The following is a 22155-nucleotide window of genomic DNA, read 5'->3' on the forward strand; positions in this document are numbered from 1 at the left end:
CATTCATAGTGAATGTGGTCCTTTAAAGGACCTTATTAGAACTCATTCTGGAAAAAATATAATTGAAAAGCCCCCTTTCTCCAATTCCCCCTTAACGTTTTGATGCCCGTTCACAGGTCTCTTGTTCTGGAAGTGGCAGCTTGTAAGTCACCTGAGACTTATCAAATGTGTGCATTTCCAAGGAGAGATAGAAGGTGACATACAGAAGAAAGCCCAAATTATGCATAGGAGTCCAGCTGTGGACAGCCAGAGCCCACTGTACTCCAGCCATTCTTCCTCCTTACACCAGTGAGGGTTGCAGAGAAGGAAGTATACACTGGTTCTTTACTCACTGTGATCTCTCCTGCAATTGGGGTATCCCCAGCTCCCTTTGTTTCATTTACAGAATCTGTCCGCAAGGCCCTCGAGTGCAACTTTAGGGCTGAATTGAATCATCTTCAATAATGTGGCCATAGTTGTCAGTTGACTAAGGGATGGTTAGTAACAATTGTAGCTAGGATTTGGAAGATACCAGCTAAGAAGCTTGAGCAAGGAAGACTCTAAGGATAGAACAGGGCAGGAGCTGCAAGGTTTTAATTTAATGAAACCAAGTCAGGCATATCGTACCTTTTGTTTTTTGAATCCGGGATAAGCAATCTCACAGAACCACTTCTATGTAGAGAAGGCAAATTAACAATAATTCTGTTCAGTGGAAAATAACATGCATGCTCAGGTGCTTGTTCCAGAGTCCAACAATCACCAGAAAAGCCTGAATTGTTTTCTTTCCGAAAGAGAGAAAATAAAAGGTTTGTTTTTTATTTAGGTGTCGGAAGTTGGTAAGATCAAATGTGTCCTCTGCTTAAAATTTGATGTGGGGAGAGTAAATCATATAGTTGGAGAGGGAATGGATTTATTCTGGTAGTTACTTTCAGTCTCTAACTATAATGCCGTAGTATTGCAATATCTTGATGATCCTACATATCATTTAGTCACCTCCTGTCTGGACTACAGCAGTGCGATATATCTGGGCATGAAGCCATCAGCCCTTAGGAAATTTCAAAGGGTATAGAATGCTGCAGCATGTCTCCTCAGCAGCATGGGCTACCATGAGCACATGAGACCTGTCCACTGCTCTCTATACTGGCTTCCTGTAGAATATCAACTCAAGTTCAAAGTTGTGAAGGTCTTATCTTCAGGATGTTCAATGGCCTCCACCCCGCATATCATCACCAAAAGCTCCAGGATGAAACCCTTGGTGACTAACTGCATGGCTCTGGAGTGCCATGGACCTTTGTGCCTCGAGGGCAAAGCTTGGCTGTGCAGGTGACAGCTTTCTCTGGGGGCTGGGCTGACACCGTGGGGGGATGGGAGGAAGGACTATTGCAAAACTCCTCATCCTCTGCTCCAAGTGCAAGGTGCACTTCTTCAACCTCCCTTCTCCAATTGCAACACAGAGCCGCATAGAAATTTAAGAAACAGAAACTAGCCCTACACAGCTTACACAGTTCTCCCCTGGGAATAGGAGAAGTGAGAGAGAATAACCACATGTGACAGACATTTAGTGCACTACTGGAAGGCACTCAGACACTACAGCGATGAACCTGTATAAAACAGAATAATCTGGGGAGGCGGGGGCCAAAATATTGTGCCAGCAACATATTCCATGTAGACATGACAGGTAGGGATAGGATACAGAGGGACCTAGACAAATTGGAGGATTGGGCCAAAAGAAATCTGAGGAGGTTCAACAAGGACAAGTGCAGAGTCCTGCACTTAGGACGGAAGAACCCCATGCACCGCTACAGACTAGGGACCGAATGGCTCGGCAGCAGTTCTGCAGAAAAAGACCTAGGGGTTACAGTGGACGAGAAGTTGGATATGAGTCAACAGTGTGCCCTTGTTGCCAACAAGGCCAATGGCATTTTGAGATGTATAAGTAGGGGCATTGCCAGCAGATCGAGGGACGTGATCGTTCCCCTCTATTTGACATTGGTGAGGCCTCATCTGGAGTACTGTGTCCAGTTTTGGGCCCCACACTACAAGAAGGATGTGGAAAAATTGGAAAGAGTCCAGCGGAGGGCAACAAAAATGATTAGGGGACTGGAACACACGAGTTATGAGGAGAGGCTGAGGGAACTGGGGATGTTTAGTCTTCAGAAGAGAAGAATGAGGGGGGATTTGATAGCTGCTTTCAACTACCTGAAAGGGGGTTCCAAAGAGGATGGCTCTAGACTGTTCTCAGTGGTAGCAGATGACAGAACAAGGAGTAATGGTCTGAAGTTGCAGTGGGGGAGATTTAGGTTGGATATTAGGAAAACCTTTTTCACTAGGAGGGTGGTGAAACACTGGAATGCATTACCTAGGGAGGTGGTGGAATCTCCTTCCTTAGAAGTTTTTAAGGTCAGGCTTGACAAAGCCCTGGCTGGGATGATTTAGTCGGGGATCAGTCCTGCTTTGAGCAGGGGATTGGACTAGATGACCTCCTGAGGTCCCTTCCAACCCTGATATTCTATGATTCTATCCAGCCGGAGTGCCTAACCTCCTCATTATAAAACTGCCCATGTTCCATGATCACCAGAGAGCCTCAAAAGCTGGTGCCGGTATTTAGAAATCTCTGCAAGACATTTAGCAAATTACCATATGCTTTTTGTATTTGAATTGATTTAGCTCTTCATGGATTCCTTTCCTCCTTTTCTATTTCCTTTCCTTCGAGTTTTCTTTTCTCCACACCATTCTTGTAGGCTGCAAGGATTCTTGTATTTGCCAGAAGTGCCATACATTAATCTGCCCTCCGTTAAATGTGAGTTATTCCACAGGTTGGCTTCCTAGCCTATGGAGTAACAGTATCAGTGAGATTTGTATGCCTCACATGCAATAAAGGTTGCATATGTTGCATGACATCAGAAGTTTGTTTCAAGATTAAACTATTTTTTGATTTGTGTACATGGAAAGATCATCAGATGTGAGCCATGTGTTTCCCCTGAGGCATTGTCGGCTACCAGAGCAGTGGAAAATTGTACAGTCTATGAATACCTACTCATCATATAAACCTGCAGACTACCACTATACTATTATACTATATACTATACATACTATTTATGTATCAGTTCTGAGAAAATGGGATGGGGGAGGGCCAGAGGAGCTAGTTCATCTAGTTCTTCATCAGATGGTAGAAGATGTGCATTTTCTCATTTCTCTCTGCATTGTCTAGTTTCTTGCTATGTTCATTGGCATAAATTAAAGGAGGGGAGAAGGCAGTCACTGCCTTTTCCCCACCTTCCCACACAAAACACCCATGGCTGAAGCATGTAACTTTATATCTATTAACAGAAATAGGTAGAGATGCACTTGAGAGTATAACATCACAGCCTTGAGTCCTCTGTTCTTACGTGAAAAGTGCTGCTGGTTTGAGGTTAAGATTGTCCCTGTGAATTTCCCATGTAATCACAAATTTTAGGAAATGACCATTTGGGACAGCCTTCATTCACATGCTGTATCACCCTAATGTCACATTACCCTCATGCTCTTGGAGGCTCCTTACCTCTACAGCTAACTCAATCAATAGCTCTTCCTACACATGTAGACTTTGCTTTCAAATTTTGTATGCCTACACCTTGAGTATATAGGATTAGTTTTATCATCGCAAACATATCGCACTGTTAATGTTATTCTATAGACTGTGTTACACAGGAAGTAAGACTAGATCATCTAATGGCCCTTTCAAAGACACACATCTTTTCCCTGCTCCAAAAAGCTTGCACTAGTAGTTGCCCAAATTTCTTTCCATGCTGGATGAAATCGGAACTTTTGGAACCACACCATGGCGGACAGTTATCTGTAAAATGTATATGGGATCTGATATAATTAGTCACTTTGTCACATAATAACTTTATTATAAAGTAAAGGGAAAAATATCAGCCCAGCCTGTTTGGCTTGGAAGTCTGTCTTTGTGTAATTAAAAGTTTTCATTATCTCAGAATAACATCCATCTGTTGTAATTCCATTCTTGACTAATTATTTTATGCAAGTCATGGATGGTAAACTCTAGAATGAACTAATCAGGCTTGCAACTGACAAGTGATTTTAGATGGAAAAATATTTCACTTTAAATGCAGAATCTAATGAATTGCGAGATCCCTATGTCCGCAGAGACTAATGAGATAGTTTGAATACTGTTATCCAAGGCCTCAAACTGCCGAGAATGTGCACAAGTGTATAGGTTCAGTGTCGTTTTTAAAAGAGATTAAACAGGAATGCCAAGTAATTTGTGTCTCGCTGCTTTCTACAAAATGTGTAGCGATTGCAGTCTGTCAGAGTTGCTGAAGACTCTACCAATGGCCATTACAACCTATTTACAAATCACTACCTTTCTTATTTTCCAGATTATTCAGGACAGAATATTTAAGCACATATCACGTAACAGTTTAATATGGAACAAACATCCTGGAGGGTTATTCGTATTGCCACAGTATTCCTCATATCTGGGAGATTTTCCTTACTACTATGCTAATCTAGGTGAGTGAATCCTTGCTTCTGGACCTCACACGTATTGGGGTATTGTTGATTTCTGGATGGTGTGTTGTAAGTGGCTCACCAGAAATATCTAGTTAATGGTATTCTTGTTTATCCTGTCCTCCAAAACAGTGGCTTTCAACCTTTCCAGACTACTGTATCCCTTTGGGGAGTCTAATTTGTCTTGCATACCCCAAGTTTCACCTCACTTAAAAATTACTTGCTTAAAAATCAGACATAAAAATACAGAAGTGTCACAGCCCCTATTACTGAAAAATTGTTTACATTCTCATTTTACCATTTACTTATAAAATAAATCAATTGGAATATAAATATTGTACTTACCTTTCATTGTATAGTATATACAGCAGAATAAACAAGTCATTGTCTATGAAATTTTAGTTTGTACTTCACTAGTGCTTTTTACATGGCCTGTTGTAAAACTAGTTACCCCCGGAAGACCTCTGTGTACCCCCAGGGATATACCTACTCCTGCTTGAGAACCACTGCCCCAAAACACTGCCCCCTGCTAGATGGAATGTCATTGACTGACCTGCATAAATACAGGATATCATGTCACCCCTCTAATAGCTGCCACTTACAAAGAATATTGTAACAAATCCATGTCCTCCCTGCGCTTTCTGGTTATCATTATGTTGCAGATCAGTAGCTGGCAACTTCATGGCAACACTGGTTTGCATTCGTTGCTTAGCTCAGCTTGACAATACTTGGAGACAACAGAAGTTATTCACAAAGAATGGTGGTTCTCTGAGTTGCTTGTCAATATAGATCCAGCCTTACTTCTTTAGAGTCTCTATATGGATTCTGATTGAGTGGGAGGAACTGAGAAAGTTTGATCATTGGCTCCTGTATGCAAAGACTGAATGTTGAATTCTGCAAGGGAACATGCCTGCAGCCTCAACAGTCACTGCTTACCAGGGTTCCAGTTCTGGTGCCAGCAGCAAAGGTGTGACAGGCTGCTCAAAGAACCACTGTTACAGTGTAAAAGGAAAAGTTGAACGTTGAGTTGTTGTGGAAGAAGAACTAAGAGGATTCAACAACACTTCCAATTAGGGAGGAGAAAGATGACTGTGCCACCAAGGTTGTGGGCCTGGGTGAGGTGGAAGGAGAATGGTATTTGCAGCAGTAGTGAAGGGAGGAAGTATATGAGCTGGTGGAAGGATGACTGGAATCATATATCACAGAGACTTGCAGGCTCACAAGTATGGATGGAGGGGGGATTGTTCTTCAGTGGGCAGGCAGAATAGTTAGTCATCAACTCAGAGATGATAGCTGAAGCTTTGTGTGTGGATGAAGTCGCCCTTGGGAAGGATGTAGAGGAAAAAGGAGAGGACAAAGGACGTGACTTTGAGAGATGCTGAAACAGAGGGGAGAAAGAAGCACCATTGGAGATGTTGATGGAGCTATTGGAGAGGAAGGAAGAGAGCACCAAGAAGCCAGCGTCTGTCAGGAAGTTGAAGGGGGAGGGGGTAATGAGTCGTATCAGTGTCAACAGAGAAATCAGGAAGCATGAAGATGAGGGAAGAAGCCCTTAGGGTTGGCCAGGAGAACTTAACTGATGAACTTGGCAAGGGTAATTTCTGTGGAGCAAAAGGGGAGAAACCCAGATTGCAGGACATCCAGGAGGGAATCAGAGGAAAAGATATCAAAGCAGTGGTTGTAATATAGACAGTGCTTTCAGAGAGCTAGGAAGTTTTATGCAAAGGAGTGCACCCTCTTCTGGAGCATCTGGTACTGTAGCGACAGGATACTGGATGAGATAGATGGTCTGATCCAACATGGTATTTCCTTTGTTCTTAAATGGTCTTTTTCCGTCTCTGATTCTTTGATTTATACTACACAAGGCAACTTGGTCTATATTCAACTTGCATCCATTTTTCATTTTAGGTCTCAAGCCCCCCTCCAAGTTCACTGCCGTTATCCATGCAGTAACTCCCTTGGTTTCCCAATCTCAGCCTGTGCTGAAACTCCTGGTTGCTGTAGCCAAGTCCCAGTACTGTGCACAGGTGAGCCCTGCTGTTTGACTGTCAATCACTTTTGAGCCAAAGCCATCACACAAACAAAAACCCCACTGATTTCAGGTCTTGTCACTCCGCCTTCTCGTTTCAAATTTGCTGTTTTAAACTTTGATCCTCATTGTCTCTGAGATCGCAGAGACCTTAACCAGCATGTGTGGGGAATAAAAACTCTGAACTTTAATAAAAGTGGAAAACAGATGATCACAACTCTGATTTATTTTGGGAAGAAAGGTAAAATAACAGCTTTGCTTTAAGACTAGGGTATATATGATGTAAATAACAAAAAAGTCAATAGGCCTAAAGGCTTATTGTCTGCCTTACCTCCCTTTATCACAACAGCATTTGGACTTCTCACTGCCCGGTGATACTATCTCAAGAAGGCAGTAGGACTGCCCTCTACTTCGAAGAGTCTATGTGTGTTTTAGCCTTTAACAAGTGCCCAAGTAAACCAGTGACACCCTTCTGAGTGAGGCTAGAGACTCTCTGGTTTTCTGTTCAGATGGTGTTTGATTGATGTAGAATTTATTGTCAGGGTGGGTGAGTAGCTGGGGGATGTTATTTTTATACCAACTTGATATTAATTTGATCATGTTGCCTTTTTTGAAACTCCTAAACCAGGGGTTCTCAAACTGGGGGTCGGGACCCCTCAGGGGGTCATGAGGTTATTACATGGGGGATGGGGCACGAGCTGTCAGCCTCCACCCTAAACCCTGCTTTGCCTCCAGCATTTATAATGGTGTTAAACATATAAAAAAGTGTTTTCAATTTATAAGGTGGGGGGGGTCACACTCAGAGGCTTTCTATGTGAAAGGGGTCACCAGTTCAAAAGTTTGAGAACCACTGTCCTAAATTGAATCCATTTGGTGCTCAGGGTCCTCCAGGCTTGAATGCTACAGGCATAAGTATACCCATGTGTGTCTAACACCATAGGTCAATCTTCCTTTCAGATCATTGTTTTATGGAATTGTGATAAACCCCTCCCAGCCAAACACCGCTGGCCTGCCACTCCTGTGCCTGTCATAGTCATTGAAGGGGAAAGCAAGGTAGGTGGAGAGAATAACTGTCAAAGATTGCAAGCATAGTGCAATGGGACTGGGTACTTACTTCTCCAGCTGGCGAATGTTTAGTGGTGAGCAGGTGGGTGATGCCCCTTCCTTTACCACTGCCTTTTGTACCAATCTGATTGCAGACTCATCATTCTAATGAAAGTTCAGTGCGTGAAATTTTGTCTTTTCATCACATGTCAGCTGTTGATCAAGGTGGCAATCAATACTGCTAGTCTGAGAATGGCATAAGGGACTGAATTTTCAAATGTGGCCACCTAGAGAGGAGGTGCTAATCTTGCATGCCTGTCAGCAGGCAGGAGCATTAAATTAATAATGCTCCCAAATGCTAGTCTGAGCGTTCTGACGCAGGATTTGAGGACCCTTCATCTGTGTTCAGATTTGGAAATTAGGCTCCCAGAGAAATTGGCAAGTGTGTTCTCCAACAACTTGTGAGAAATAGCTGCTTTTATGGCTTGTATGGCTGTCAACAAGTACATAGGGTGCTCACAAGGAGAGCGTGGGGAGATATGCACAGCCTGGGAACCGAGTGGGATCCAAGCACAGTTGACTGGTCAAGAGAAGACAGCAAAGGGGGAGAGAAAAAAAATTCTGCCACTGGGCCAGGTACTCTGATGCCCTCCCCTGTGCGTAGTCACAGGCGCAAGTGCAAAGTGGGGGTAAAATGTTACCAAGTGAGAATAGTGGCATTTTGTGCCGCTTTGCACTCATGCCAATGATACACCCAGAGCATTGGCATGGAGTAGAGAATCAGGCCCATTCTTCATCATCTCTCTCTAATGCCAATGCTGGAAGTCAGAGCCGAGGCATCCGAGTTGGGCCAGTCTGTGATTTTTATCATCTTTTTCTTCCCCTGAATTCACAGTGGGACGTTTTAGCTGCTTTGGGTGTAAAATCCTATTGTGAATTTTTATGCCTTGTCTTCGCTCTTTTCCCCAGTAGACTTAACAAGGGGAAAGTCAGGGCACTGCTAAGCTGACAGCTAATAGTTCTACCTTAGTCACAGGACATGTAAACAGGGTCAAGAGAATTGCTGCATGGCTAAGAGAGGCTGCTGCTGCTTGGGGATTTCTGAGCATTGCAAACATTATGGACTTTTCCCCTCTATTTTCATACTTTGTGAATTGCCTGGGGCTGGGGAGTGGGGTTTGGGGAGACCACCCAGGCCAGTTCTAAGCATATGAAGAAACTGTCCTGGGAGCTGTTTAATTTACAAACCTATCTCCTAAGTTCCCAAAAATGTGTTTATGGTGGACAGTCTCTCCTTTCTAATATCACATCACGTACCAAATGGCTTCTGAAACAGAAAAGCTTTTTGTTTTCACAAGTCTTGCTGAGCTGCTCCGTGCACTCCAAAGGTCTAACAAAGGACTTAATTTTCATAGTTGGCATTTCTCTAGGGCCTTCTATCCAAGGATCCCAAAGCACTTTAAGCCTCATAACACTACTGTGAAACAGAGAAGCATTATTGCACCCATTTTACAGCTGGCTCATCTTGGATACAGATAAAAATTAGTGGCTAGTCCAAGCTCACATAGTAAGTGTGTAAAAGAGTCAGAAACAGAACTCTGATTTCCTGACTTCTTCTGTTCTTTCACTATACGAACAGTGTAAATATTTAATTGCATGGGATTGTCGTTCCCTTCTTCCCCCTGATTGAATTATTTTTCTTCATATATTAGTGCCAATTAGAAATCCTCTACGGAAACCAATCTTCTCTCTTTTACTTTCTGTACTGGTTTCCCACTGAACACAGAGCCAAATTTGAACTCTGTTCTGTTATTGATAGCCCTCCACAGGAATAACTATGGCTACCTATCAGACTGTCCTTTCCTCCGCAATCATGACCTCAATGACAGCTAAGTTCCACCCAAACAGTGACAGTTGTGTAGAAGACAGAGCTTTCACAGGAACTAGCCCAGGACTGTGGAACTCACTTCCACATGAGCTCACTATCAGCTTTCACAGCTAAGTGCAAAACTCATTTCTTCATCTTAGTTTTTACTCGATGATTTCTTCACACACCATGCAGCTCAATAATGCTTTATTGGCATGACAAGCTGTACAAGTGTTGCCGAAGTATAATAAAGAGACAGGCCCCGCGGGTATTTGTTAGAGTTAGGCACATACAATATACCCTCTCTCACACACACACACACACACACACACACACAGTCTATAAACTAATCAAGCAATTTTTCCTACAGGCTGGAAAAGGAGCGGGGGAGAGAGAATGCGTGTGTAGTGTTCTTATATCCATTTTTCAGTACTCAAAAGAAGCTTAGATCTCATTGGTAATGCAGACCAAAAATTACCTAAATAGATTCCCCTTTTTTGTTGTCATCTTCTTTTTTCCTCCTCTCGCATCTAGTTCCCATTACACTGAGACATATCCCAGGTTAGCATAAAAACATGATCTACACACCAATTTTATACCAGTATAATGCCTACTGTGGATGCAGTTATACCCGTATAAAAATGCCTTATTACCTCTATAGCTTATTCTCCTTCCCATACAGGAATAGCTATACCTGTATAAACACTTTTATACCAGTATAATTGCATCCACACATGGAGGGTCATACCGCTTCAACTATACCATTACAGTTAAATCTGTACAACTTTTGTGTGTAGACAAGGTCTGGGATGCAAGGTGGGGTCATTAGCTTGCCAACAGAATGGCTCTATCAAAGGTGCAAGGTCTCTCTGAGCACTTCATTTTAGAGTGGAATGGAGTGGGAGAGAGGGGGAGGTGAGGGACAACTCTAGCTGCCAGACAGGTGTCAGCCATGAAGAACCCTACATCTGTCTAATTCTCAGCAGATGCAGTTACAGTCTGGGTTTTGGAGGAAGGCAGCCTGCTCAAGAGAGACAGATCTGCTCAGAAATTAATTCCTCAGGTACAAGGTATAAGCTGACTGCTGGGCTGATGGAAAATGACAGCCTTTCACCCTTGAGCTGAGAAATCCTTCCTATCAGATAAAGATGTACGATGTGCCACAGACGAAATAAGAATGAAGAGTAAAATAGAATATGCAGAAGGGTTATTTTCCCCTTCCCTTAGAAATGAGTGTCTCAAGTTATTTCCCTCTCCCCTCTCTCTTTGAAACTCACAGGTTATGAGCAGTCGCTTCCTACCTTATGACAACATAGTCACAGATGCTGTGCTAAGCCTTGACGAGGACACCGTGCTTTCAACCACCGAGGTAAGACCCATCCTCTTGAAATCTCTCTGGCTTTTCCAGCCTGATGCCCACCCTTGTTCTTTGGACCTGTTTGCCAGAGTGTGTGTCTTTATAATATTTCCCGCTCACACCCCAGGCTTAATGTATTGCATTTGTCTCAAAAAATCTTGCCGCCACCTGCCAGCAGGAGAGGATTTTTTCATGGTTAATTGGCATCATTAGCATGTGGTTCTTCCCTTCTTTATCATTTTAGTAACATAGGCAGGTGTGGACAGCTAACAGCAGTCTGTTTTAGCATTACCTTTCCGCTGTGCTGATCGTGGTTCCTCCCTTTCCCACACATTAGCTTCAACGATGGGACATTATTTCTGCTTCAAAGGCAGTATTTCTGCCTGGGTACAAGTGTTTTGATTTTCTCCTCCACACACACAATACGCTAACAGTATCACTGTGCCACAGAGCTAGAGATACATGATGGTTGAGACATTCCGGCATTTGTGCCCAAAGCAAGATTGCACTAAAAAAAAAAAAAAAAAGGAGAGAAAGGAAAGATTCTGTAAAAAACCAATTTTTACAACTGGGATGAGTATTGATTTCTGGAACCTTGTCCTGAAAACCACAGAGGAGACTAATGACTGTTTATATAGAAGCACAATACATAGGAAATACATTATTAATGGTGGCTATTGAAAAGCTTAGAGACTTGATTTTCTTCTCAGTCTTCTATTCCTTTCCCCCTCCTTCATCATATCCAGAACCATTTCTTTCTCCCCACTTCGCCCCACAATGCTGCTCTTACTATTGTCAATAGTCGTAGCCCTTTAGATGATCCCATTACACCTTACGTTAGGGCAGGTATGCCCAAGTTTTGCCAGACTGAGTATTGCATTGGCAGCTTGCTATAAGCCCTAAGACCACACATAATTTACCTCAGAGACTCTCCTTGCCAGTATGGAACTACTAGTCCCAGCATTCAGCCCTTCAGCTGATCCACGGTAGTCCCCATGTGCTGCGCTCTGTATTGTAGAAGAGGGCAGCATTGGCCCTCAGGCCACACCTGGGCCATTCCTGCCAGATTGGGAAGAACGCAGCCTCTGTGAGATAACATGGGCAAAGTCCAGAGTTCTCCAAGGAAGACTCCTTGCACTGGCCCGCGGCTCAAGATTCTTGCTCAAGACAAGGTGAAATCCCAGCCTTGTTGAAGTCAATGGCAAAACTTTGATTTTGTTTGGGGCCAGGATTTTACCCAGAGTCTCCTGCAAGGTACTACAGGAGCCCACTTTGTTATTCCCATCATTTCCCCCCACCACACACACCCATTTTAGTGGTTGTAATCTTAGTCATTACACCCTTTTTTTGGTTACACAAAGCAAATAATGGGCAACTTTTTTTTCACTGAATTTGGCCCCTTTTTATGGTAAAGAGGTGGCAGAATTTTAATGTTTGTTTGTTTTGTGAAATGAATTGTGAATTTCTTCGTAGCATTTTCACTGCTCTGAGTAATTTGCTGCAAATATTCAAAATAGTGTGTGTGTCTGTCTGTGTGTGTTAGCGCCGTACATCAGTTGGGCCCTCGTCCTGCAATGGGAAATATGTGGGCAGGCCTCTGAGCCTAGGTAGAACCCCATCCACTTCAGTGGGACTGCACGTCGGGGCAGGGACTTACTACATAGTTTTCTTTTTTGGACCAGGGCCTTGATATTGCTTCTGTTCCCTGACTGGATGGCTGATGTAAATAAACCTAAACCATTTCAAACGTAGTTGAATTGTTGAGTTCAGAATTCCCTTTCAGCTAACATTTGCACTTAAAATCCACTTTTCACAAGTGTTCATCCTAGGGAAAGCAAACAAAAAAATTCCCAAGCACGGTCAAGCTGACATTTCAAGTGTGAATGAATATTCACCAAACACGTTCTCCACTCTTTGCTCAGCTCTAGTGTTAATAAAGGTTTTTCGTTCATAATGAAATGAAGCGTAATGTCTATTGTTTTCATTTCCAAGGGTAGCAGCCCAAAAGTGCTGCTTGGAGGGATATTTGTATGGGAAGCAATTAGAAATCAGTATGGGTTGGGAATGATACAGGGATTGAAGTGACTCTTTGCTTTTCCCGCTGATCAGCTGAGTGGTAATGCTGCTTAAAATTATCTAGGACAAGGAGTGTTTTAAGGGGATAAACTGTGGCTCATCTTCTCCTAGGGAGCTCAGCTTGTTTTAATGCTTCTGTCTATTACAAGGACAGATATTAAAACAATACATGAGCGAGGACATGAGCTGGGTTAGTAGTAGTAGTCGGTACTTGTAGATGTAGATGGTTTATTTTTGTTTTTCTTAACCTGAGATTCTCAAACTCGTCTAAAGAAAACAGATGTCAGGTTTTACAGGAAAGGGCCTTAAGATCAACGTTAGTACTTTGATGTGTTAGTTCAGATCTCATCCAAATCATTATCACAAGAATTAACTACTTTAGCTGCATTGGCTTTCCATTTGATTCAAGTTCCTGCAAACAACATGAAAGAATAGATTATGCCTCTAACTGCATGTACCAATACGTTTGTGTCTCTTCTCTTTCACAGAATAATTTGTAAATGAAAAAGCTCTGGCAATAATTACAAGAAATGTAACTGTTGTAAGAGAAGTGTTACTGTGTTAAAGATGAAATATCTGTGAATCCTTAACAGCACAAACGTGAAACTCTGGTCATGTTTGCTGAAAGGTTCATTGGGAGGATTTTTGAGCAAAGTTTTGTCTGAGTCTTGGTCAGGGGTAGGCAAACTGGCCTCTCAGGGCTTTGGATCCGGCCCGCGGGATTGCCACCCCCGTAGCTCCCAGTGGCCAGGAACGGGGAACCACGGCCAATGGGAGCTTCGGGGGAGGTATCCGCAGGCAAGGGGCAGCAGGGTCATGCTGTGTGCTGCTGCCATCCCAGAGCGACTCAAGGTAAGTGGTGCCAGGTCAGGGCCCGCACCCCGAACCCTACCTACACCCCGCACCCCAACCCCCCTCCCTGAACCCCCTGCCGCACCCCTCCTGCACCCAACCCCCTGCCCTGAGTCCCTTCCTCTGCACCCCAACCCCCTACCCCAGCCCTACATTCATGGGCCCTGCATGCAATTTCCCCACCCAGATGTGACCCTCCGGCCAAAAAGTTTGCCCACCCTTGGTCTAGGCTGAAGTTCAGGTATCAGTGTGGAACTGAGGTGTAGCTCTCAGTAGCTTTGCATGGTTTTGGCCTCGGTATTTATAGTTGGTTTTTGCTCCCCTTCTTCTTCTTGATGGGCAACCCCTTTTTTGTGCTCAGAGGTTGGGATATTAAAGAGAAATTAGCAATGTTGCCAGCTCTCACAATTTTATCATGAAGCTGCTGATAAAGTATGTTTCATAAAGCCCCAGTTCCTGGAGTCATGTTAACTACATGAGAATCTCATCCATTTTTAGTAAGTTTCTGCCCCTCATGGCTGCAAAGAAAAACTTAAAAACATGACGCAAGTATATCGTAAAAGCTGAAAAGCCAGAAGGAAAATAGATAGAACCCCACATTTATTATTTAAAATAAAAACCACCATGATTTTTGAGCGAATCTCATTGTGTTTGGAGGACCTGACGTATGATTTTAAAATGCTTCGGGTTGATAACATTGAATTCATGCGCAGAGTATAGATGAGCTGCTTAAAGGTGCAGGATGAGGGGATATGCTATAGAATAGAACAGGGGTGGCCAAGCTGTGGCTCGTGAGCTGCATGCGGCTCTTTTACAGTTAAAGTGGTCTCTTGACGCCCTCCATACTCTCCCCATTCTCGGCCTACCAGACTGTTTGCGGGAGCTCGGGGCTTCTGCCCTGCAGCGGCATGGTGGGACAAGGAGCTTTTGCCCTGCAGTGGGGTGGAGGGGATGGGAGCCTTCTGCCCAGCAGGCAGGGGGCCTGGAATAATTTTTATAGTGAGGCTGCTGAGAGTCATTAAACCAAACTATAAACCCTGTATATAATTGAAACCACTTCAAGCAGGGGGTGGGGTAGCACCCCCCAAACTCCTAGTTCCAGCACTTATGCCAGCAGGGAGGGGGGTCTTGGGACTTCAGCGCCACAGACGGTGCCTGCCAGGGGTCGTGGGGCTGAAGCCCAGAGCCCCGGCAGGTGCGCCCCACAGGTCTGAAGCCCTGAGACGCCCTGACTCTGCAGGGCAAAAGCCCTCAGCCCCACCACCTTGCTGCAGGGCTGAAGCCCCGAGGCCTGGCAGTGGCGCCCTGGCTCTCGAACTTCTGAAGATTGTCGTATGCAGTAAGTTTGGCCATCCCTGGCATAGAAGTATAAATTCACACACACACATACCATTCTGTTTGGAAAGGTTTGAATCGTAAAGGGCATGCCTGCAAAATGTTAATGTAATGCTGCAGTGCTCTAGAGTTTCTTTAACAGAAAAAATTAAAATGTGCATAATTATAGGGCAAAATGTCAAGCAGTCACTTTAATTTACTGATGAATACACCGAATTAATGTTTTGCAACAGTTTGAAGATTTTGAATTATGAATTAGCGGCAAGATAATATTTTGTTTTGTTGACAATTACTGAAACAGTTTGATTATTCATTTGGCATGTGTCTTTGCCTGCAGGTGGATTTTGCATTTACAGTATGGCAGAGTTTTCCGGAGAGGATTGTAGGGTACCCCGCTCGCAGTCACTTTTGGGATAATACTAAGGAGAGATGGGGCTATACATCCAAATGGACTAATGACTATTCCATGGTATTGACAGGAGCTGCTATTTACCACAAGTAAGAAACCAAAGCATCTTTGTCTTTATTATTATTTTATTTTTATTTATTTATTTGATTAAAGGTGGTGAATAAATTTGTTCCTGACCGAAAGACGGAATGAAAATCTTATCATTCCCGCCCCCCCCCAAAAGGAACTCTTGTCTCCCCTCCAAAAAAAAGGGGGGGGGGTCCTATTGGAAACATAGGTAGAGAATAGATGGAGCTCTCCTCTGTTTATAGGGTAATAATTTAAATTCCCAGTTTGGCTCTGGGGATCTGGTAATCATAACTGTGTTCCCTGGATCTCTTTTGAAGTCACTTGTATTTTGAGGAAGTCTAACTGCTCTTTTTAATATCAGGAATTATGCCCTTCAAAGAAGCCCTAAATTTATTAAACTCCTGGGCCAAATGGCTTGTAGTGCAGAGGAGTGAAGATTGCTGCCCGACTGACTGTGGGTTTGTGGTAGCTGACTGTCATGGCTAACTCTTCCAGCCACTTGAATCTTTAGTGTCGTGACACCTTGCAGTTCAGGCACAGTATATTGGAGAGAATTCACATCACTGACACTTCAGTAGAGCAGGGTAGATAGGAGGCCTCTCTTAGCCTTTAATAAAGTCATATTATGCTTCTGTATCTGATCCACTCCCCACAAAGGAGGAAGTAGGCACCGGTTAAAGAGGGATCTAGATTTATTTAGGTCCACAACAAAATCATCTGAACTGCGGTTGTGAGGGCCTTATTAGGCCATATTCCATTTTCTCTCCAACCACACCTGCTGATTTTTCTTGCCTCTGCATGCTCTTCCTTACAGTTACCCACCTTGGCTACAACAATGCACATGGGCTAGTCCGAATTCTAGTCTTGCATTATCTTGCTTAAGATTTAAAGTCAACCCTATCTCTCTCCCACTAATTGTAAAAGGCCCAGTGGAGTTTTTAATTCTTGTATCCCTAATAGCTTAGTTTCATGGTATCATCCTGCTTTTTCCTCCCCACTTTTCTGGTTTGAGGCAACAAAGGTCCCATGGTGTGCCCCTGGTCACACAGTGAGTTAGGGCCTCAACTGGGATTGAAATCCTGTGGTGTCCATGTGCCTCAGTAAGGCAAAGACTTGCATTAATGCCCCTGTTGTTGGCTTTCTAGATATTATCACTACCTGTACACTCATTACCTGCCTGCCAGCCTGAAGAATATGGTGGACCAACTGGCCAATTGTGAGGACATTCTAATGAATTTTTTGGTATCTGCTGTGACAAAACTGCCTCCAATCAAAGTAACACAGAAAAAACAGTATAAGGAGACCATGATGGGGCAGGTATGTGTCTAGAGCATGTTTGATCCTTTGAGTAGTCTTGGTAAAATCACTTTTCGCTTCCAGACCAGACACATTTTGTAGGAAACCTGTGGGCTGAATGAAATTCTGCTTAATTTTTCATGATTCCTTGTTTGATAAAATCATAAATGGAGCTGGGAATATTTTTAATGAACCGAAGGAAAATCCAACAATAGAGATAGCAAATATCTGCCTGTGGAATGCAACATTGTCTCCCTCATTTTCCCATATTGTTTTATTTATTCATGGTGATGTAAAACTCATGCAACAGATTCCATGACAGCTGAATTTCAGTTAAGAGAATTATTTAATTAATAGTTTAGGTGCAAGCCTATTGTGCTGTTCTAAAAGTTTTTTTTTTAATGATTATTAATTAATGTAATGTACAGAGAAATCTCTGTGCTATTTAAAAATAATACCGCATTCTCAATGTGACTGGAGCAGTGTTTTTAAACTGGGTCACAACAGATGTAATTTGTTATTTTCAAATGTTTATTTTAAGTTGCTTCGTTAAGGAGATAAGGAAGAACCATCCACGTGCTGTTATATTTGTCTCACTGCTGACACAATATGCTCAGTAGCCTCTGTAGTTCCTAGGCAAATTATTTATTTTAGAATTAGTTTTCATAGTGAGCAGATTTGCCTTTTCTAGCTACTAGTTAAGGATCCTGCCCCCTGAAAAGAATACCTTTTATAACACAGAAACTTGGCAAGCATGGCGTTCTACTGTTCTTGCGTAAGTGAGTCGTGGGAGTAGAGGACACAGTGCGCCCCCAGCATACCTGTGCAGGAGGCAGCCCATGGCCAGTGCTGCTGCTGTGTTGTAGGGAAGAAAGGAGACCAGCAGTGCCATAGATACTGCACACCAAAGAGAAAGGTGGGAGTTGGATGAGGGCATCACGATGGCTCCAATTGACAGTACTAACAATTCAGTGATCTGGTGCCACAGGTACCACTGGTTGGTGTGTTCACTGAAGCACCCAGAAGAGGGCCTTACATGGCCAAAATGCCTCCATCTGCACCATTCAGAAGGTACCTTCCGCTACCCATTTGAGTTCCACTGGTCCACAGAGCTGTACTTTGGCTCTTCAGTTCAGACTACACACAGGCTTGCCTTTGCAGGAGATGGTAATGTAAACGAAAAATGAGTTACAATTGTCTTCCTAAAACAAGCTGTACCCGTAGCTACAGGGAATTGAATGGTCCATGTTCGTAATCCCTTGAAAAGACAAATAAAAAATTAACATAACAGAACCTTAAGGTTGTGACACCGATTAATAGTCATATGGAAATTCAATGCTAATGGCTGGACGTCTTCTATAATCCACCAGAGCACACTTTTCCTAGCCTGCCCTGTTGTGATTATGTATAATCAAGTGTCTGGGATTAGTGCACATTAGAATCTACTGTTCGAGTTAAAATGGCCAGTTTTCCTGACTCTATCGCTGTTTTAACATTTAATGAACAAACTTTGAGTTTACGCTGTTTAAAAAAAAATTGCAGTACACACAAAAGTAAACATACGAGAGATGGCACAAAATAGATTTTAATGGCACTTTCTGAACACTTATAGTCTGTTGTTTCAAAGACTTGTTTTGGATCGAGTGGGTTCCTACATACAGTGAGGTGCATTATTTTCCCAATGGAGAATAACAACTCCCTCAAAGCTTTTAGGGCTTGATTTTCAGAGGTGCTGAGTAGCCATAGCTGCCATGGACCTTAATGGGAGTTGTGGATGATCAGAACCTCTGAAAGTAAGGTTATTAGTATTTTAGGTAAATATGAAATGTGGCTTTCATACTAATTTTGAAAAGTGCTATATTAGCATGGTCTGATGGAATGTAATCATTTCTGTGATTCCAGTTTATTTCCTCTACTTCTCTGTCGAAGTGTATTGTGCTGGCTCCATCCACCAGGCTCTCTGAGCATCTGTAGGGCCCGTTTATTTGTAGGCAATATTCTAAAGCCCTGATCATGCTGACGCACCTGACTGAGTTTTTGCACTAAGACGTTCCACTGAACTCTCAGACTCGGTGGGAATTACTCGTGCATAAGGGCTGCAGGACTGGGCCCTCAAAATGGATTTTTGACCTGACAAACTATAATGGTGTTACAGTGTTCATCTCTTAGGGCTCAGTCCTGTGAGATGCTCAGTATTCTCCGCTCAAATTGACTCCAACATCGACTCCCAGAATTAGGCGTTTTATGGCCTCCTCCAACTCTCATAGACCTCAGTGAGACTTGGATTGGGCTGTTAGTTTGGGGGGACCTTGGGCTGTTTTGAAGCTCTTACATGAACACTCTAGCTACTTAAGCTGCCATGTGTGCCCACTGATGACATGTGTTAGAATATAGCTTGGAGGTTGCACATTTAGCTCTGACATTTGCACCCCAAATGGCTTTTTTCGTGGGGGAATAATGTTTTATTGTCCGCTATCAAAAATAATCTGGGAATTGGGTTGAAATAGAGAGATTCTAAATAATCTGGGAATTGGGTTGAAATAGAGAGATTCTAAATAATATGGGAATTGGGTTGAAATAGAGATATGTCTTGACGTATTTCAGAGGATTTATCCCGAGGTATTTCTGTTCTAAACGAGCCTAATGATCACCATAAACCAAAAGACTTTTAACAGTCACAAAGCCAAGGGCACACAGTGCCAGGGCCGCCCAGAGGATTCAGGGGCCCTGGGGCAAAGCAATTTTAGGGGCCCTTTAATTAATTAAGCGTCTTTTTAAATTTTACTCACCCGGCGGCGCTCCGGGTCTTCGGCGGCATTTTGGCAATGCGTCCTTCGCTCACTCCGGGTGTATTTGGCGGCCCTGAAGAACCCGCCGCCGAAATGCCGCCGAAGACCCGGAGCACCGCCCAGTCAGTAAAAACGCTGCCGGGTGAGTAAAAGCGCCGCAGTGGGTGGTGCCTTTTTTTGCGATCGCTCCCCCTGTTCACTCCACCTGGCTATACCACTGGCCCTTCCATAAGAAAAGGTTGCAATACTATAGAATACTATATACTCCTGGGGGCCCCTGCAGGGCCTGGGGCAAATTGCCCCCACCTCTGGGCGGCCCTGCGCAGTGCTTATCATGTTGACCAGTATTGTTTCATTATTTCCTTGTACTCCCCCATCTGTCTGTATCCATCTTGCCTTACACTTAGACTGTAAGCCCCTTGGGGCAGAGACTGTCTTTCTCTTCTGTTTGTAATGTGCCTGGCACAATGGGATCCTGATCCATGACTCAGGCTCCTAGGCACCACTGCAATACAAATAATAAGTAATAATAAGTTGTCCAGCTGTTACTAAGGTCAGAATTTGGTCCACGTGGCTTGAAATATAGATACCAAGTATCTATTTCTTACCAAATGTCAGCTCTATGTTGAGGTTTTAGAGCCAGGTGATGAGGTGCTGAGATCACCTCACAGCACAGCCTCGGTAACACCTTGTCTCCTGCCATTTACACAGCGTTGTTGACATGATGACTTAGCATTTCCTTTCTCTCCATTCAGACTTCCAGGGCTTCTCGCTGGGCTGACCCAGATCATTTTGCCCAGCGGCAGAGCTGCATGAACACTTTCGCCAGCTGGTTTGGCTATATGCCGCTGATCCATTCTCAGATGAGGCTTGACCCTGTCCTCTTTAAAGACCAGGTCTCCATCCTGAGGAAGAAATATCGAGACATTGAACGACTTTGAGGAGCCCTGCTGAGGGGACTGAACTGTTCTCCATGCCCAGTGCAGATCCACGGACACTTGGAGCCAGACTGTAGCGAGGACAAAACCACATGCAAGTGGAAAGCAGAGTTGTGTGGCTCCAAGGAATCATTGTGCTGGACTGCTTCAAACCACCTCACAGGTTTCTGTCGTTCAAGACTAGGTTGTGTACAGTTTCATTATGGAACATTAAATAATTATTTTTGAAATGATTGCTATGCAGGTTAAAACTTTTTTAATGATCAAAAAAAACCCACAACTATTAAAAACAGAGTTCTTTCTTTAATCAAAATGGTGTTGGGTGTGAATATTTCCAAGTTGCCATTCCTTTCTTACAAGCATTCGAAGCTGCCATTGCTTTCTTACAAGCATTTTAATATCATTGCAGGGAAAACCGAATGAGAATTGCAAAATTAAAAGTTCAGCTCTCACAGGTAGAAATTGCAGCAGTTTAAAAAAAACTAAGAAAAAAGATCAAGCACAAACAGGACAGAAATTAAACATTGTTTCACTTAATGCCTTTTTTTTTTTGCCCTTTTTTTTTTAAATTTTCTCTTTCACTGCTCAAGTCAATGACAGTAAATGTATCAACCATTCTATTGCACAGAGGGAAAGCTGAAGAATGTCCATTTAGTGAAGCCTAGTTAAGATCCTTCCCTCTAGGAAACAAAGACAATTAAACCCTATTTTTTAAATGGGGAAAAAAGATTGCTTCGGAAATATTAGTCAGTTGTCTGGTTTGCACAAAGAACACAACAGATAGGATGGAAGTCAAAGGGAGGAAGCCAATGCCTTTTATTGGTGGAGGTTCTATTTGAGTTATGAGTGACTCGTAAGAAATCATCCTGACTCCTCTCATCAGGGTGTGACAGGAGTTTGGAAGTTCTGTTTTAATTTTATACCTGTTATGAGCAGAAGAAAATATAGCAGCTACAGTGATGGGTAAGCTACAGTTTGCATGAGTTGCTCTTCTTGTGTGCAGGGGAATAGGTATCATGGTGGCACTATTTATGTCACAATAGTTAAGGGTCTATCAACATTCCCATTTTAATCCCCTTGTTTTGAAGGGGGATGGGAGGAAGAGGTAGTAGTTTGATGTTAAAAGGAAAAAAAGAGTGTTTTCTGGACTAGGGTTTGACTTACAAGGACTTTGCCTAAAACCAGTTGCACTGAAGAAAATCAAATCAGTCTCGGTATTTCGTAGTGGTAAGAGTGAAAGCAAGTGGCCAGATTCCATCCTGGAGTTCTGTTGGCATCTGGAGTATTCCTGTCAATGGCAGTAGTTACTCCAGATGTAACCCATGGTAACTCAAGGTAGAATCTGGCCCAAAGATATATGTGGTAGTTTCAGGTACTTTTCTGTACTCCTTATAACTCTCAAAAGGTTTTATCATTTCAAACAGAAACATTTCAGTTATTTACACGATAGTGTGAACTAGTTACGTATATCTTTAAATTGTGGGAATAAAATAAAAACACTGATTTAAGCTAAAAAGAAGTGATTACAATCTACTGGATAAAGAAGCACTTTTATAAATTGTTTTAACTGTCACATATTTCCACGAGATGTCTCTGGGGTATT

General features: G+C 43.1%; 1 protein-coding gene across 1 annotated transcript in view; it reads left to right on the forward strand.

Annotated features, from left to right (window-relative positions):
• EXT1 (exostosin glycosyltransferase 1) overlaps window positions 1-20865 on the forward strand; it is a 272089-nt gene extending 251224 nt beyond the window's left edge. Inside the window, exons 5-11 of the mRNA XM_073330275.2 lie at window positions 4362-4494; window positions 6400-6518; window positions 7478-7573; window positions 10711-10800; window positions 15389-15549; window positions 16675-16846; window positions 20370-20865. Coding sequence (XP_073186376.1) covers window positions 4362-4494; window positions 6400-6518; window positions 7478-7573; window positions 10711-10800; window positions 15389-15549; window positions 16675-16846; window positions 20370-20555 — 957 coding nt within the window. The 3' untranslated portion in view covers window positions 20556-20865. The remainder of the gene's footprint in view (window positions 1-4361; window positions 4495-6399; window positions 6519-7477; window positions 7574-10710; window positions 10801-15388; window positions 15550-16674; window positions 16847-20369) is intronic.
• The last annotated feature ends 1290 nt before the right edge of the window (window positions 20866-22155 follow it).

The sequence above is a fragment of the Lepidochelys kempii genome, chromosome 2 (genome assembly GCF_965140285.1).
Source record: "Lepidochelys kempii isolate rLepKem1 chromosome 2, rLepKem1.hap1, whole genome shotgun sequence".
In the NCBI taxonomy this organism is placed as follows: Eukaryota; Metazoa; Chordata; order Testudines; family Cheloniidae; genus Lepidochelys; species Lepidochelys kempii.